The sequence below is a fragment of the Pogona vitticeps genome, chromosome 4 (genome assembly GCF_051106095.1).
Source record: "Pogona vitticeps strain Pit_001003342236 chromosome 4, PviZW2.1, whole genome shotgun sequence".
NCBI classification, from domain to species: Eukaryota; Metazoa; Chordata; class Lepidosauria; order Squamata; family Agamidae; genus Pogona; species Pogona vitticeps.
This window is the reverse complement of record NC_135786.1, coordinates 16,406,597-16,426,054: the sequence shown is the minus strand read 5'-3', so window position 1 is coordinate 16,426,054 and position 19,458 is coordinate 16,406,597. Positions and strand designations below refer to the sequence as shown.

General features: G+C 43.2%; 1 protein-coding gene across 2 annotated transcripts in view; it reads right to left on the bottom strand.

Moving 5' to 3' along the window:
• Positions 1–12,655: 12,655 nt before the first annotated feature.
• Positions 12,656–19,458, bottom strand: part of BMP7 (bone morphogenetic protein 7) — a 102,287-nt gene continuing 95,484 nt past the window's right edge. For both annotated transcript variants that reach the window (XM_072996824.2, XM_020797472.3), the window contains exon 7: positions 12,656–16,293. In XM_072996824.2, coding sequence (XP_072852925.2) covers positions 16,144–16,293 — 150 coding nt within the window. In that variant the 3' untranslated portion in view covers positions 12,656–16,143. The remainder of the gene's footprint in view (positions 16,294–19,458) is intronic.

The window sequence follows — 19,458 nt, the reverse complement described above, 5'->3', positions numbered from 1 at the left end:
ACTAAAATAGGGTGAGCCAGATGAGGACTGTTCTGCTAGCAGAGAACATGGGCACTTAAAATATCAGCAAAATGGAGAATATACATTACCCACTGCAAAAAAAAAAAGAAGACACAAGAAGAAACCAATTTTCATAATATTATCTGTTAGGATGTTTTTCTGCTCGTACCCTTATTGCTAGTGTCAACTAGCGTAGCCCTGCTGAATGGGAACACTGTAGCTATTGGATGTGACAGCTGAAATTCAGCTTACTTTCAAGAAGATGCATGTTTTTGCATGGTGAAGAGTAGAGAAAGAGGACTTCCTCAGGTTTCCTAGACCCTCCTCAACCTTAGATTTCTATTTTTAGGGTTGTTGATGTCACTTCCTTTCTCTCACGCATCCCTCTTCTTTGTTGAAGGTGGAGACAACTTGCCTGTATTCTCTAGAAATAACAGGGGCAGCTGTGGTTTCTGACATCTTCAATATAGCTACCGTATTCCCCAAAAATAAGACTGGGTCTTATATTAATTTTTGCTCCAAAATACACGTTAGGGCTTATTTTCAGGGGAATTTTTTTTCATGTACAACAAACTACATTTATTCAAATACCGCCATGTCATCTTCAGGTTGCTGCACAATGGTGGAGGGCGGGGTTTCACCTAACTGGGGCTTATTGGGGGGGGGGCTTATATTACGCGCATCCTGGAAAATCATACTAGGGCTTATTTTCAGGTTAGGTCTTATTTTCATGGAAACGGAGTATAAAACAAAGATTTCTATTGCTGTTCTAATCTCAGACATATTTCTCTAATAAACACAAGCTATCTTTTTTTAAAAGAAAGAAAGAAAGAAAGAAAGAAAGAAAGAAAGAAAGAAAGAAAGAAAGAAAGAAAGAAAGAAAGAAAGAAAGAAAGAAAGAAAGAAAGAAAGAAAGAAAGAAAGAAGGGTGGACATGAAACAGGAGACAGCCCACTGTCACTCCCAGACCTCTTCAAACCTGGATCTTTGCATTGACACAGTCAGTCAGTAAAGTCATAACAACCAGAAGAACAATGCTCCTCAACTTCATAGAAGGCAATATAGGTCAACTGACCTAATCTCAGACCTAAATCTAGCACTAGTTTATTTGTTTAGTTTAAAACTAAGCATGAAAACAAATCATGGTGCATACAGTGCCAAACAGATCTCCAGTTACAAAGGCACCAGCAAAATGCAGGCCCGGCACTGCCGTTAAGCAGAGTGGTTGTATCTGCTAAATCTCCTATGGGATACAGAGTATGTTGTCTTCTTCCTGACCTGTCCTGCTGCCCTCAGCTGTGATGGAGAGTGCTATTATTCCATTGCCAGTGTTTGTCTGGAAGTCCAGTTAGTGGCTGTATTGTAGCCTTCTTGTTTTGGGCCGGCTTTGCAAAATGGGGTTTCCATTTGAATCTCTTCTGCATTCCTGCAACAGCTGGTCCATTACGGCAAATAGGCTATTGCCCCGCCTCCACCACCCTTGACCACTTTTGCCTTCCTCCTTATCAGAGGATCGCAGTCTCAACTAGGTCTCACCCACTCACTGAACTCCCAGCCCTTACTCTCTACCTGATGTGGGGGCAAGAAAATGAGGACATTTATGTGAAAGAGTAAGCCAACTGCTTTGCTTTGAAGTCAAGCAGAGAGGGAATCTGCCACAGGCAGGAACATTTTAGTTTGCGTATTTCTGTTCCTCAGTTGAACTGTGGATTGCATGCCTCTTTGGTATCATGTGTATTGTGTGAATCCCTGCTGGCTTGCTGGCTTGCTTTCTGCCTCCACGTAGGGGTGACTGTGTGAGCACCCTTTTTTGGCACCTGGTGCTCAGTAGCTTCACACACCTAGGCTACATTTCTACCCCAAGCCAGGGAATGAAGTAGTGAAGGTACCAGCCATCACTACTTCATTCCCATCTCTGACTTGGAGAAAGTTTTTTTTCTCTTTATATACCTCATAATCAGATTGCCTCAGATCCTGATTCATTTGCATTTGAATCAGACCACTTAAAATCAGGGACACTTCAGTTTGTCAAGATGAAATTTGTCCCACTGATCTGAGTAGATCTGCCCTAAGCAAGACAGAATCTGGATTCAGCTAACTGCAGATAATCTTGGGAGTCCATGGAAGACAGAAACGTGGCCTAGACATTTTAAAACAATTCAAACCATCATCTTATTGCCTAAGGCAGTGGTCCCCAACCTTGGGCCTCCAGATGTTCTTGGACTACAACTCCCAGAAGCCTTCACCACCACCTCTGCTGGCCAGGATTTCTGGGAGTTGAAGTCCAAGAACATCTGGAGGCCCAAGGTTGAGGACCACTGGCCTAAGGTCTTTGCTACACTTCTCCCTTGAATGGCGCAGATCTGAGCAGCACAGCTTTGGTGTGATTCCACCCTCACAATAAATAATATTTACATTTCTTCATCTTGGATTTTTGCATGTTCATTGGTTCTATTGTTTTTAAATTTTGTAATGCCTCCCAGAGTAGACTATTTGTCTAGATGGGCAGGGTATAAATAAATAAATAAATAAATAAATAAATAAATAAATAAATAAATAAATACATACATACATACATACATACATACATACATACATACATACACACACACACACACACACACACACACACACACACATACATACATACATACATACATACATACATACATACATACATACATACATACATACATACATACATACATACATACATACATACGGTGCTGCTGACTTGAGAAAGGTGGGCCTCAGACTTACCTGGAGCCCTGTTATTGGCCGTTTGGAGGCCCCCAACCTGATAGTGGTAGCCTGGCTGCCCCCCTCCTCTCATGACAGTACCACATGGCCACTGAGAAGGATGCTGGGGCATGCCAGGGAGACTGATGGGGGGCCAGAGGAGGTGTGTGTGTGTGTGTGTGTGTGTGTGTGTGTGTGTGTGTGTGTGTGTGTGTGAGAGAGAGAGAGAGAGAGAGAGAGAGAGAAAACTACACAGGGTACGGCACCCCTAACATCAGCATGGTTGAAGGAAGAAGTGTATATGTATTTGTTTACTTTGAGCAAATAAATACTGGTAATCTGAATGGAACTCTATTTTCTCAGTGCAATATTGTTTAGGATTGGGGCAACTATTACATCAGACACCCATGTGCTGGAGTGAAGAGGGCAAATGGTTTCAGTTGCAAAAGAACAGGGAGACAACGTAGCTGAGCTTTGACCCTTGGTAACTCATTCCAGACGCAGCATCTTTCCACTTTCACATAGTTTATGTGAAGTCATCCAAGGAACTTGACACATCAGTAGCACATTACATAGAGATAAATCCACCATCATTGAATCGTTTCCCCTCATTAGGCCAGGCCAAAGTTCATATCAGAGCCAGATAGCTTAGTTATTGGGTTAAAGGTGCTGTCGAAGAGAAACCTGGTCAAATATTCCCCAACATCAGCACTATGATAAGGTGAGCTTCCCTGTTTTCTGTGCTGGGCTCCTCATGCACCAAGTTGGAGCATTTTATTCCCTCTTGGTTCATCCAGACAGACCAGTTTTCCTTCCCACTTTGTGCTGGTCGGTACCACTTAATACCACTTAAGCACAGATCTCACTAGGATTCCAGTCTACCCTATCTCTGCTTATTTTCTTTCTTCAGAAAGAAGTCTCTCTTAAGAAATAGATCAAAACTCTTTCAAAAAGCTTGAAGAACCCCTCTATAACTTCTAAATGATCTTATCTGCTTTAGTAGATCCAGTGGCAGTTGACAAGCATTGTTAACTGACCTCAGAAATTAGCTACCTTCAAAAACCACTGTTTCCAAAATCTGGAAAAAACGCTCAAAATAATCTTTTGTGGCCTTTTCATGCTGGATGTTTTACGAGGCTTCTCTAAACAGAATAGTGGTAACTGGAAAGCTTTCTAGGGGAGAAATTTGTGATATCTGAACTTTACCTCTAGTACAAAATGAAGCAAAATTTTAAAACCAAAGCAAAACCTCCTTAAGGTGGTTTTGAAAAAATACAGAAAAGTAGGTGGTTTTGTTCCATGTTCTCACAAATGATACCAGTTTAAGCCTTGTGTCACCTGGAGGCATCAAAAAAATATTGGTATTATCAGCTTACATAAAGTGCAACAAGTCTGGATGTGCTCCGCACGTCACATTTTGCCACTAAACCCATCCATACTGAGCCAAAGCTCCAGAGTAAGCTTTTCTGCAACATTCATTGCCACTTGAAACGCTGAACGCAATAAGCCTATGCTTCAGCTACTTGCCAAAGACAGGTAAAGGTAAAGGTAAAGGTTCCCCTTGACAATTTTTGTCCAGTCGTGTTCGACTCTAGGAGGCGGTGCTCATCCCCGTTTCCAAGCCATAGAGCCAGCGTTTGTCCGAAGACAATCTTCCGTGGTCACATGGCCAGTGCAACTTAGACACAGAACACTGTTACCTTCCCACCAAAGTGGTTCCTATTTATCTACTCGCATTTGCATGCTTTCGAACCGCTAGGTGGCGGGAGCTGGGACAAGCGACGGGAGCTCACTCCGTCGCGTGGATTCGATCTTACGACTGCTTGGTCTTCTGACTCTGCAGCACAGGCTTCTGCGGTTTAGCCCGCAGCGCCACCACGTAGTGGGGATCTATTTTTGAACAGACAGAAAACAACTGGGACAAAAATGATCCCAACAAATCTACTGTGTTTCCTAGTGACATGTACATGTATATACTGTGGTTTTGAGTAGGTTGTCCCCATTCATCAAGTACGCTGGAATTTATATTGGGTTTAGGAGATGCAGGAAGTGTCAATAAACCACTAACCCTGACCCTAAACTTAATTTTATTGCTTGGCAGAGTAAGCCATGGTCAGGAGTTTGCAAGAGCTGAGCTGGGCTGTTAATGATAGAGGGAGACTGCAGCCAAGAAATCAGAAGAAGGCTGAGATTCTGAAGGGCAGCAATGAAGAAAGAAATTAGAAAAGACCATCAACAAGTGTAAGGATTTCTCACTGGAGACCAAGACTAAGATCACCTTATTCATGTGTTTCCAATCACCATGTACAGGTGTGAAAGCTGGACAGTAAAGAAAGCTGACAGGGGGGAAAAACACCTTTTGATAGAATACTTTTAGAAACTAAAGAAAAACATATTAAAACAATATACAACTTTTTACTAGAGAATGAAACATAAGAGATAAAAGACTGTATGATAAAGTGGGCTCAAAATAGAGGGTATAATATCACTATGGAACAATGGGAATCGATATGGAAATGTAATATAAAACTTACTAAATCAACAAACTTTAAAGAAAATATTTATAAAGTGTTCTACAGATGGTATGTAAATCCAACTAAATTAGCAAAAATGAACCAGAATTTCTCAAATGGGTGTTGGAAATGTAAGATCAATGAAGGCTTGTTTTATGTGGTGGACGTGTAAATCTCCTATATGGAGAATTAGCGCAGGGAAAGAACCCCAGACCCTGGCTGCGATACAAGGATATCTGCAAGCAGGATCTGAAAGTTGTTGTATATTTCTGTGAGGGTTTTTTAAATTTTATGTCACGCCCTCCCCCCCCGTTAGGCAGTCACCGGCGCTCCCCCCCTTCTCCACTTCTTCGTCCTGCTACTGGTGGTGGTGGTGGTAGTGAAGAAGGAGCCGGTGGGGGTCGTGGCTGGCGACAAGGGCTCACACGCCCCTGCTCCTCCTCCTCGGAGCCCCAGCCGGGCTAAGGAAACTCCTGGGCGGCTTCCCCGGGCTCTTGCTCTGCTTGGTGGAAAATCTGATGCAGCCCAGCCTCACCCAGATTCTGCCTCCAACAGCCCCCAGGTAAATTGAGTTTGAGACCCCTGACTTAAAGGAAGCTACATCTTTGAATCTGCAAGTGCTGAGCAGACCTGTTGAGGACAGGACATTTTGGAGATATCTCACTGTAAGTTGAAGGTGACTTGATGGTATATTACAACTGTAAGACAATAATACAATTATAATTGTATGCTGTCAGTCAATTAAAATTAATAACTGCTCTTTCCAGGGTTTTCTAGTTATGAAGTAGTGAGAGGTGGTTTAACATATCTTTCTTTTGGGGACATCCTGGGACTGTTTCCTAATGTTACTCAGGCTGGCTCTTCTCGTGGGAGACACAGCAGTGAATCAAACTCTCAGCCTCTTGTGCTGCAGCTAGATACCTAACTCACTAAAAAATAAAATACTGTAATCCCAATGGAGTGAGAGGCTACACTTCATAATATAACTGTGAGCTGTATTCTACAAGTTTATGCCAAACATGTTTGGTTAGAAAAATGGCATAGGGTATTTTTGTTGTTGTTGTTTTTCTGGCTCTTTGGCCGTGTTCTGAAGGTTGTTCTTCCTAACGTTTCGCCAGTCTCTGTGGCCGGCCATCTTCAGAGGACAGCACTCTGTGCTCTGGTGTAGTTGGCTAGGGAGTGCAGTATTTATGGCTGGGAGATAGGCTTTTGTCTTTTTCTGTAGATGGGTGATTAGTGTGTCTTGTGAGTCTATTGTTGTGCTAGGGAGAAGAGATTATCTGTCATTGTGATTGATGGGTGTCATTAGCTGGTCTTTTGTGTGTAGTGATCCCCTGTCCTTGTGGCTGGGTGGAGTTTGTTGACCTTTTGCACGCTGTATTTTTGAGAGCTGAGGGCCAAGTTTTGTTGAGCTTCACAGTTTCCTCTTTTTTGTTGAAGTTCTGCTGGTGCTTGTGGATTTCAATGGCTTCCCTGTGCAGTCTGACGTCATGATTGCTGGTGTTGTCCAGTATTTCAGTATTTTGAAATAGAATTTTATGTCCAGTTTGTTTTAGAGCATGTTCAGCTACTGCAGATTTTTCTGGTTGTTTTAGTCTGCAGTGCCTCTCATGTTCTTTGATTCTGGTGTGGATGCTTCGTTTTGTGGTTCCAATATATACCTGGCCACAACTGCAAGGTATACTCTTCCAGTGGTGAGGGGGTCCCTTCTGTCCATTGCTGACTGTAACATTTGTTGTATTTTTGTGGTGGCTTGAATACTGTTTGTAGGTTGTGTTTTTCAAAAGTTTCCCTATGCGGTCCGTGACCTCTTTGATGTATGGCAGAAATACTTTATTTGTGGGTGGCTGTTTTTCTTCTTCAGTTTGGTGTTGTTTTCTTGGTTTGATGGCTCTTGTGATTTCATTTTTGGAGTAGCCGTTTGCCTGTAGGGCCCAATTCAGATGGTTGAGTTCAGTGCTGAGAAACTGAGCTGCAGAGTTCTGATTTGCATAGTCTACCAGTGTTTTGATTACGCCTCTTTTTTGCTGTGGGTGGTGGTTGGAGTTTTTGTGTAGGTATCGGTCTGTGTGGGTGGGTTTTCCGTAGACCTTGTGTCCCAGTCGGAGGTCGGTATTTTTTTCTGCTGCAGACCTCTTATTTGTAGGTTTTGTTCTGCGTGGATTTTGCAACAAGAGGTATATCAGGAGAGTAAAATGTCCCAATGTACTGCATGAATGTCACATTGCCACATGACTCTATGCTCTTTAGGTTTAAGACACCTAACCCTGTTCCAGAAAGAGCAGTACATGTTCTGCGTGCTCACAGCGAAAAAAAAGGAATCAGTTTATTTTGATCTGTACCCAATGAGCTGCTGCAGCTGCAATAAAAGCTTCTTGCAAATGTAGACTTTTTTCTTTTGCTCCTATATCATATCCACTGTCCTTAAAAAAGGAGTGACTTCTCCAAAAATATATTATATCTACCTAAAGCAGTAAAAGGCATCAACTTCCTGCCTGAGGTTTCTCCAATGTTTTTTTTCCCTTCCCCATACATCTTTTCCCTTTTTTGTGCCTCTGTGATTTTACTGGAATGACTAAATCTTTGAGCTATGTCAGCAGTAAACAGAATTAATTCATCTCCTACTTCTTTGAAACAGCTGCTGACAGCTGTGCTCTAATCAACTGGGCATCTCTGTGTGGCTGCCAGCAGAGAATTCCCATGTTTCTCCACAGCTAACCCCCTCCTCAGCAAATTCCTACCTTTAGATTTATGTAGTTGCTGTGAATGTGGACCAGTAACCATCACAGAAAATCTGACAAGTTTGGAATAAGGTGTTATAAGCCGAAAGATGGGTAGGAGGAGGAGGTGGGCTAAGAGAGAGAATCTAAGGTGATCCATTAGGTAGATCTAGAGGCCAACAGATCCAAGCAGCAGGGAGAGCATTGAAAGTCTACTATCTGGCTGGCATTGCCCTTCCAGAAGTATGTCAAGAGGTGCTACCCTGTTTCCCCGAAAATAAGACCTAACCTGAAAATAAGCCCTATTTCCAGGATGCTCGTAATATAAGCCGTGCTCTAAAAATAAGCCCCAGTGAAGTGAAACCCCACCCTCCACCATTGTGCAGCAACCAGAAGAAGATGACATGCCTATATTTGAATAAATGTAGTTTGTTGTACATGAAAAAAAAAACACGTCCCCTGAAAATAAGCCCTAATGTGTGGGGTTTTTTTGTTTTTGTTTTTTGTTTTGTTTTGTTTTGTTTTGAAAAAAAATTAATATAAGACCCTATCTTATTTTCGGGGAAATACAGTAGCAAATAATGAACAAAAAAAAGATAATAGAGCACCAAACCCATCCACTCCATGGACACTAACCCTTTAAGACGATGGTCCAAAAGGCTTTTAAGAATTACAACTGAATCCCTGAACCCCATTTCAGCAGAAATTTTAATCTTCTTAATGCTTTCATGTTTTAATCTTTTAATTGTATTTTAAATCGTATATTGTTTATCTTTTAATATTTAACTTATGTTTTTAAATTATGTGAATTTTAATGTTTTTTAATTATTTATTTTTTAAATTTCCAAAACAAAAACAAATACAAAAATAAAAAATACTTACTAATACAATCTAAACCACAGTGCTCCCCCCCATACCCACGGGACCCTTTGGAACAATACTTTTAATACAAACTTCCTTTCCAAAATTGAATTGATTGTTGTTTAGAGGCTTTCCCCTTTCCTTTCACTAATACAAATTCAACAACTCTACCCCAAATAGCATAAAAATATTTGAACTTATTTCCCCTCTTTGCATCTTAAATTCAGTAGTCAATTGTATCATTTAATTCAATGTCCCATACTTCATTATACCAATCTTTTAATTTAATATCATTTTTATCTTTCCAGAATATAGCTATTAATATTCTAGCACTTGTCATAAAATTGGAAAGTTAAATACACTGGTGCCCCGGATAGCGATGATAATCCGTTCCGGATATATCGTCGCTATACGAAACATCGCTATACGGAAATAAAAACCCCATAGGAACGCATTAAACTCCATTTAATGCGTTCCTATGGGGGATAAACTCACCGCTAAGTGGGAATCCTCCATAAGGCTGCCATTTTCACTGGCTCGGTAAGCGAGGAATCCGCATGAAAACGCTGTGGGTGGCCATTTTGTTGATCTGGCATCCATTTTGGAAACACCGATCAGCTGTTTATGAAACATCACAATTCGATTTTCGGCCACCTAAACATCACTTTTGCGATCGCAAAATCCGCATCGCTATGCGGATTCGTCGTTAAACGGGGCGCTCGCTATGCAAGGCACCACTGTACTTAAGTGTTTTTTTGGCATAGTTCAGGGGAGACATTATGCAGCAAGGGAGTTTACCCTGATGAATGGGATGAGCTTTACAGTGGGCACAGGATCCTACAAAAGGGGACAGAGGAGTCTTTTATGAGCGGCACATTCTGTTATCTGTACAGCCCTTATATCCTGCAGTGCTTACATTTTTGAAGGGTAACTTATGACAGACCCCAAGAGCTACTGTAGAGCTCCTTAGGGACATCTGTAAAAAAGGCATGAAAATGTAGGTAGCTGCACCAATTCATTTTGAACCAACAGATCTACCATTTTTCATCTGTTCCAAGGTAGCAAATTATATTGTATATATACCTGAACCTCAGGACCACCATGCATCTGAAGTACTGGCCTATAGTCTGTGAAAGTTCAGAGTGATTCCTCTGCACAGAATTCTCTTGTCCCTACAGAACCACAGCCAGAGTCTCATAAATTTGTAGTTATTTGTGTTATTTGACTAAATTTGTCAAATTTGTGTTATTTGACCAAATGTGGAACAAGATCAAATTTTAAAAAGATTTTTTAATTTGCAGCCAAGGAGCCTGAAAAACTCACAAAAACAACTATCAGATCCCAGTCATGAAAGCCTTTGAGAATATAAAAAAAAGATTTAGCGTATTTTTCTGTGTATAAACTGACACATTTCCCTAAAATAATTAAAGGGAAAATTGAGGGTCATTTTATACTTGGAAGTAAGGGGGGAGGGATCAAAGCGCTTTAATACCTGCTTTTCCCCTCCAGATTTTGCAAAGGAAATGGAGGGGGAAAGCGATTTCTGCTTTCCTCCTACATTTTCGTTGCAAAAAGCAGTTTTTCCCCTCCCCCTCCATTTTCTTTGCGAAATGTGGAGGGGGAAAGCTGCTTTTTGCAACAAAAATGTAGGGGGAAAGCAGAAATCACTTTCCCCTTCCATTTTCTTGCAAAGTAAGCAATTTTGGGTTAGAAAATTGGGGGTCTTATACATGGAAAAATATGGTATTTTTTTGCTCCACTATTTTTAAGTAAGTATTTGGTTGATGCTTTTATATATCTATATTAATGTTGGTTATAGAGCTGACATTCTGTTCATACATATTTGAAAGTAATCCTCCATGATTGGGGGAGTTATTCCTAAGCAAATATGAAAGAAACTGGGATGCACAAAATAAAGAAGATAAAAGAAAGGCATCAGGCCACATTAAGACACAGAACAAGTAGGGTTTTTTTTAAAACCAAGTAAAACTGCAATGATTTATTTGATTTATTTATACAAACAACCATCTAAAAACAACTGCTCTAAGGGGAGGGGACCCAAAATGTATATTCCTTTTTGTAACCAACAGTTGTTAATAAATACTTTATTAAATAAGGAAACAACATGTGTTCAAAGGAGAGATGAACAGGATTTTCTTCCTGAAAGTGATTGAGAAAACGGGAAATACGAAGGCTGAAATAAATAATTTTGTTCTGCTTTTGCAAAAACTATTTACACAAACATGTACAAACAGTGGACCTTACACAGAGGTTAGTAGAAGTTCTGCCATTTATTTAGTATGTGTAGGGGTGGGTGGGGGTAGAACATAAGTAACCCCGAAAACAATAACCCCGTAGAACATTTCAAACAGTTTATGAAGTGTATCCTATCATATACAGAACAGCCACCACTACAGTCAGGAACACAAGGCACTAGAATTGATCCATACATCTTACTCACAGAGACTCAGGAGATGTCTCATATGTTACCTTTAAAAGGTATCTGAGTTCCCTAAGGAATACTCACTGAACCCCTAAAAATATACAATATCATAGTGGATTTTGTGTAACTACATAACAGATTAACTGTGCCACAGGTTTGAAGGTTCATTTTTGGACTACAACTCCCAGAATCCCCTAATCAGCATTGGCAATAACTCCCAAAGTAACTTTTCACATGTTCCTACAGGTGATTGGTACTATCCATGCAAACGTGCAGCAACCTAATAGCTGTGGCCACACTAGCTGGGGGATTCTGGAAGCTGTAGTCTAAACAAGATGTTTCCCCCCTCAGCTCTGGATTGTTCACCTTCTAATCCAGTGATTCCCAACCTCAGATCCCCAAATGTTCCTGCACTACCAATGCCAGTAATCATGGCCAGCACTCCTAGTGGTGAAGGCTTCTGGGAGTTTTAGACCGAGAACATCTGGGGACACAAGATTGGGAACCACTGTTGTAATCTGTGCTTCACTGGCTGAAGCAGGGGAGGTACCATCACAAAGTAGATTGGGAAGGAAGACTACAAACCACCAGTTCAAGGTCTTGGGAAGACCTTGGTGGGTCCTTCCATTCTTCTGACTGGATGCCAAATCCTCCCACCACACTGCCCAGAACACCGGACATGTCAATTGCTCTCCCTACTGGCATTTGAATGAGCATGAAGGATTATCCTGCCTACCTTCTGACCAGTCAGATAGGGAGAATGTACTTTTCTAACACTCAGGAAGGGTGTTGTGGGTTTTTCAGGCTCTTTGGCCATTTTCTGAAGGTTGTTCTTCCTAACGTTTCGCCAGTCTCTGTGGCCGGCATCTTCAGAGGACAGCACTCTCAGTACTCCACTCCCAAGCCAACTACACCAGAGCACAGAGTGCTGTCCTCTGAAGATGCCGGCCACAGAGACTGGTGAAACATTAGGAAGAACAACTTTTAGAAATGGCCAAAGAGCCTGTAAAACCCACAACAACCATTAGATCCCGGCCGTGAAAGCCTTCGTGAATACTCAGGAAGGTCTTACTCTTAAAAGAGGACTGGGCCTCCCCTCTGCACCAATCTGCCCAGAAGTGAACAGGTCAGCCGCTGAAGGTGCCATATCCTTGGTGATAAATTGAAAGCATACTTGACTATATCACATATGTTTTTGCCTGGGCACAAAATTTGAAAAGCCCACTATCAAGAATATGGGATAAATCCCTTTCAGTGCAGCCTTATAGTTCAACAGCTTTCTTCTACCCTCTCCATTACAGTATCTGCTTATTTACAGTCCTAAACTATAAATGAGAGTTTATTGGGGCAATACTGCCTGTCTCCAAACCAGAGTTTGGGGGGGGAAATAACTTTTTCTTAAATTACAGCTCCCAGGCTCTCCTAGCCAATGGCCACGATGGCTAGGAGATTCTGGGCACTCAACCAAACAAGCTGCATGTTCTGCTCAAAACATTCTCTCACGCATTGACAACTTCCTAATTATAAATATTAATGTTGCATTTAAGGTGTTTCAAGCAATTTTGTCTCAGAAAACATGGACATTCTAAAACCAACATATGGCCTCTCAACCCCTCTTTCTCACCAGGCCTGAGAAGTGGTAGGAAATTATTTGATACGGGTGAGCCTATTATATGCAAAGAGGATTTTTGTTCCAAGGGCCACTGCAATGGCATACAACCAGAGAGGGCTGCCATAGTTTCGCATCAGTATGCATATGCAACCAAATTACATAGCACAGATGAATTTTGAATGTTGACAACCACGTGTCCTACAGAAGTTGCTTCAGCTATTTCTGGCTGCAGAACAGATCAGCCGCTGTTGAGCAGTTGATACACAAAGTTTAGAAGATTTAGGTTCAAATAATTTCCTAAGACATAAATCTCTCACAACAATTTAGGGCATGTCACTGTTCTCTTAGATCAGCCGTTCTCCAGCCATTCTTCCTGGCACATTTGAAGAGGGCCATGGACTGGCAACAAATTTTCACACACTACCTTATAAGGTTCATTATGTAACGTACACAACCCTGATTCGGCCTATATTTCTTTCATATGGTGTTGATGGTTGAGAATGGCAGCTCTGGACTATTCTGTCTTCCAAATGGAATGACTCTGTATGACTTAAACTGCAGCCTAAAACTACTTAGTATGACTTTGTTTTCTAATACAGAAGAGAAGTAGCCATAAAAGGCAGTGGAGCCCTGTCCACAACCAGCGATAACGTTGTTCAACCACATCTTCAACACCTAGGATTTCAATAAACAATCTGTGTGCCATACTGTATTCCGAAGCTCTTCAGCTGCAAAATTGTTCATTTGAACCTCACCAATATACATAGGTGTGGAATGTTAAGTCTCCACTATTTTAACCATTTCTAAAAGCCATCTAATGATCATGAATTTATCTTCTGGCAATGAGTCCTATATACTAATGATATGCTGTGTGAAGAGGTACATTCAGTGTCCTCTCCAGAATCTACTAGAACTCAACTTCTTCAGGTGACTTCATTCTAATATTAAGAAAAGAAAGATCTCTTCCCAGGGCACAGAGAGGTTTCTATGAATACACTGTCAAATTTCCTATTTGTCATGCTTTTCCCTCTTAATAAAAAGACCCAAATGCTCTAGTGTCTTCTTGTAAGAAACATGTTCTTTTCAGTTAACCATTTTAATTGCTTTCCTTCCACCCTACAAATTTCCAGCTTCACAACAGCCTTCTTGAGGAGAAGCAACCAGAACTATGCAGTGCTAAAAATGTGGTCTCAGCAAAGATTCATATAATGACACATCAAACTTTCTGATTTATATTCAATCCCTAACAATATTGGAGGGACGACAATTCATTTCCTTTAGCCTTTCCCGAAAGTTGCCTTTGTAGCTTTCCCCCTCAAAGAATTTCCTTTGTGTCAAACCATTTTTGAACAAGTGTGGACACAACCACATTCAGCTCAAGAGCACTAATACATCTCAAAACTTAGAAAGCATTTCCCTTGTTCATGCAAACTAAGTGATATTGGACTGAATATCAATTTGCCAATTCATATTCAGTTTTATCCACTATAGCTCCCAAGACTGTTTGTCAATCACCAATTTCCCACCACTTGGAGAATATTGGGTCTTCTGAATTTAATTCCTTCCCTAGGTCAAAGTTCTAGATGAATGCTCTGTCTTCAGGGTTGCAATTCCTCTCAATTTAGTATCGTAATTATTTTTTTAACAAGCACCTTTTCCCATTGCTCACAACAGCAAGATATTTAGCTCCATGCCATTGCAGAGAGCCTTCTAATTAGACAGTATTAGTGCACAGTTCAGCCTTTCATTTGCAGTATTACTGCAGTTTTCCCCATGGCAGAGAGGATCCAAATCAGCACAACGGAACCAAAGGAACTAAGGAGGCAGTTGGGCTGCTATCCAGAAAGGTACAACCACTATTCACGTACAGTGGTGCCTCACAAGACGATTGCCTTGCAGGACAATTAATCCGCAAGATGATTAGTTTTTGCAATCGCTATGGTGGCTTGCAAGACGTTTTTTTCTCTATGGCCGTACTTCGCAAGACAGTTTTTCCCCGAGACCGATGCCTCACAAGACGACTAAATTTCATTCATCTTTCGATGTTCCTATAGGGAACATCACAAGACCATGATTTTCGCAGAACGAATTGAAATCGTCTTGTGAGGCACCACTGTACAGTTCTTCCAGATAGTAAAACACCTTAACTATTTCATATGATTGGACGTTCCTCTTCTTTACAGAGTGAATTTTATTTTTAAAAAAGAAAGGAGAAAAACTACAGTTGAGAGTAAGATTGATTTTCCTATTTTTCAGAATTAGACCCGCTTCTCTGCTGCAGCAGCTAAGTGTTGAGGACAGGAAACAAGTTTGCCTTTTCTTTTTCTTCTTTTCTGTCAATTTGCAGGAAGGTTGTATTGTCCAGAAAACAAAGGGTGCCTCAAAACATAAAGTGGTGACCTAAGTGTCCAAGCAGTTGGACAGCATAGAATTGTATGGAAGACGTGAACCTATGAGTCATATTATCCACATACGTAGTTTATATTGCCGTTCGGTTTGCTTGGATGGGAACCGGCTGCCCAGTTAAGTAGAATGTGTGTGTTCTGTACTGTTGAAATTCTTGGCTCTCTCCTGCTGCCTGTGCATTTTACAAAAAAATATACACATTGTGCTCAACAACTGGGATCTGTTTTCAAATAACGGCAAAGCTGCTTTGGCAGCGAAGTGTCCCAAACATGTGCAGTTGTGAGGAAGACAAGAATACACAGGATTTTTTTATGAAAAAAAAATGTCAGGATCCATATATCCCTAGTAATATCAGCAGAATCTGTTTCATTCAGGCAGGTTCATTGACACATTTTAATTCAAACAACTAGTTTCTCTAAAAGTAACTTTTATAAATCTGTGCATCTGTGTGGACAACACATACAGACACATACAAATTTGTTTCTCACCACAGAGATGACTATTTGTTTAAAACAGTTTGTTCCCCTTAACAAAGCACTTTCAGACAGATGGTCCTCGCCTTACGGAAGTATGGTCCCATCTGCAAAACTGGTCTCTCCTTGGTCTCTACCTTCACAGTCTGCAGGATGATGCTCATTTGCCAGCAAAAGACAAACATGGCAATGCCATTTGTATCTGGAAGTCTTTCTTGACTCAACGGCCCCTTTGGAAAGATTGATCCTAAGAACCGTGGTGTGATTTCAAGGGTGCTTCCGCTTCTCTGTAGCGATCTGTATCTTCAAGCACAGGAACAAAAATATTATCCACATCTTTTACAAGCTACCTGTCTTGCTTTCCCAATGGGGATGTTTAATGGCAGCCGCAAGCTCGAACCACCATGTTTCGATATTTCTTCAAAATAACATTGGAGCTATCGTCAAAGTAGAGGACTGAGATGGCGTTTAGCTGCGTTGGAGCACAGCAAGGCTTCGGAACAACATTTGGGTTTATAAAGTGAACCTGGTGGGGAAAACAGAAGGCATTAGGACATTTACATGGATTGATTTTAGGGAAATCTTTATACCTATCACATATTTACCAAATACCATCAGTATTAACATACAGCAATTCTGAAGAACATTTTCATTCTACAGTGGTGCCTTGAAAGACGAGCGCTCCATTTTACGACGAAATCGCATAATGATGAAGTTTTTGCAAAAGCGATCACAAAACGATGTTTCCTATGGGGGAATTATCACAAAATGATAATTTTCCTACAGCTGATTGGCGGTTTCAAAATGGCCACCGGGTAAAAAAAATGACCGCCCGCTGTTTTCTGGGACGGATTTCTCGCTGCATGGGCAGTGAAAATGGCCACGCTATGGAGGATCTTCGCTGGACGGTGAGTTTCAAGCCCATAGGAACGCATTAATCGGGTTTTAATGCGTTTCTATGGGCTTTTTAATTTCGTTTTACGACGTTTTCGTTCTACAGTGATTTCGCTGGAATGAATTAACATCGTAATGCAAGGCACCACTATACTCCAGAACTGGTACATATTAATGCATAAGCAATGTGGGTTTGTGATCTAACCATATCCAGACTATACAAACTTGGAAGTAACTAATTATAAATAACTACAGTGGTGCCTCGCATAGCGAGGTTAATCCGTTCCGGATTAACCGTCACTATGGCGAAACATCGCTGTACGGAATAGAAAAACCCATTGGAACACATTAAACTTCATTTAATGCATTCCAATAGGCCCCAAACTCACCGTTCAGTGAAGTAGCTTCATAGCGCAGGCATTTTCGCACCCTCGGTAAGCGAAGGCAGGGCGTGAAAATGGTTGTGCCGGCCATTTTGGAGCGGCCGATCAGCTGGCCAAAAATGGGGCCGGCGTTCAGGCAGGAGGACGGGGAAAGGCTCCCCCACCCTCCTCCCGAGCGCATGCCGGCTTTTTCGGCCAGCGGACCGGCTGGCGCTTGGCCAGAAGGGTGGGGGAAGGCTCCCCCACCCTCCTCCCGAGCGTGCGCCAGCTTTTCTCCAGGAAACACTTCTCCGGGAGAAGCCGAAATGCCAGCCTCTCAGCTCTTCTGAGAGGCCGGCTACCCCAGGCATGGTCGGACTCCTGAGAGTCTGACCATGCCTTGGGTAGCTGGCTGCGGGGCGGATCCAAGCCCAGATTCCTCCCACCCTACCCCTGCCGCCGGGATCCACACTGGATTCCTCCCACCCTGCCCCCGCCGCCGGGATCCAAGCGGCGGCGGGGGGGGGGGATCCAGAAGGCTTCCAGTGCTTTGCCTGGAAGCCATCCGGATCCACCATACCCTGCCCCCGCCACTGCTGAGAGCCTTCCGAGCTGTCAAAGGGCTTTCTCCAATGTCGGAGGGGGACCCTTTGAGAGCTCGGAAGGCAAATGTCAGCGGTGGGCGGTGGCTTCGGGGTCCTTCCAAGGGCGCTACCCACCGCCGACATTTTCCCCCAGCTGAGCGGCGGGGCTCCCGCTCAGCTCGGGGAAAATGCCCCCTCAAAAGCGGAATGCCTGCGGTGGCCTTGGAAGGACCCTTCGAAAGGGTCCTTCGGAGATCACCACAGGCATTTTCCCCCAGCTGAGCGGGAGCTCCCGCTGCTCAGCTGGGGGAAAATGGGGCCTATGGGGAAAAAATGGCACAGTCCCTACCCGTGTCAGAAGAATGGTGAACAGATGTTTGGCTGCTGTTCATTGTTCTGAGACTGTGACCAACCCTCAGTATCGAGGTAGCCAGCTCAGTCAGCCCTCCACTCTAAATCTGGTGCTGATGAATGCCAGGTCTGTATCCAATAAACCCCAGTTGATCTTATTCTGGAGGAGGATGCAGACCTGGCATGCATAACCGAGACGTGGATTAGTGGGGAGGGTGCCCCTCCCCTGGCTCTCATCTGCCCGCCCGGTTATGCTGTCCAGCACCAGGGTAGACTGGAGGGGCAGGGAGGGGGAGTAGCCATTGTTTACAAATCCACCTTAGAGGTTACTAGGCGCTCCTCAGTGGTAAAGCCAGGCCTAGAGGCACTCCACGTGTCGATTGGGGCCAGGGATGGTATTGGGATTTTGCTGGGTTACCGCGCTCCCCGTGCCCCAGCCATTTCCCTACCAGAGCTGGCCGACTTTGTCTCCGCGGCATTGTTGGGGTCCCCGAGGCTTTTGGTCTTGGGTGACTTCAACGTGCACGCGGGGGCAGAGACCACTGGGCCAGCTCTTGAGTTCTTGGAAACCATGGCTTCCTTGAACATGTCCCAACATGTTATCGGCCCCACCCACGTGGGTGGCCATACGTTAGACCTGGTCTTTACCACTACATGGAACGAGCGTGATCTGATGGTGACTGACCTCGTGTCGGTCCCCTTGTCATGGTCAGATCACCACCTAATAAAATGTAACCTCTCAGTGGCACTTCCCCGTCCCAGGGAGCAGGGACCTATTTCTATGGTCCGCCCTTGAAGGCTACTGGATCCGGCCGGATTCCAGGATGCCATGAGAGGTGTTACGGCTGACCTGGCCAGCGCCCCTGTCGAGGCTCTGGTTGACAGATGATCCACTGCTGCCACCAGGGCCGTAGACATGATCACGCCTAAGCGCCCTCTCCGCCGCCGAACTCTCACGGCGCCTTGGTTCAACCAGGAGCTTCGAGCAATGAAGCGATATAGGAGAAGGCTAGAGCGTAGGTGGAGGAAGAACCCGACGGATTTTAATTGGATAGCTGTCAGGGTCGCAACTAACCTTTACCTGACTAAGGTAAAGGCTGCATGTCGATCATTCTTCGCTAACCGGATAAGCGAAGCATCAAATCAGCAGGCGGAGTTGTTCCGTATAGTGCGCGACCTATCCGGAACTGGTTCGGGTGACAGGCCTCCCCCTAGTTTTTCGCCTGACCAATTTGCAGCCTTTTTTAAAGCTAAAGTGGAGGCCATCCGCCGGGACCTCTCTCCGTTTTCAAATACAGTGAGTCGAGCAGAGATGTCCAGCGCTCCGTCTTGCCCGGTGACCTTTGACTCCTTTCAGCCTGTCATCGCTGACACTGTGGCCAAGGTGCTTGATCGCTGTCGTGCCACCACCTCCTCCTTGGACACTTGCCCGGCCTGGCTAATCAAAGCAGCCAGGCCGATAACAACTGAATGGGCCACTGCAATTATAAATGGGTCTTT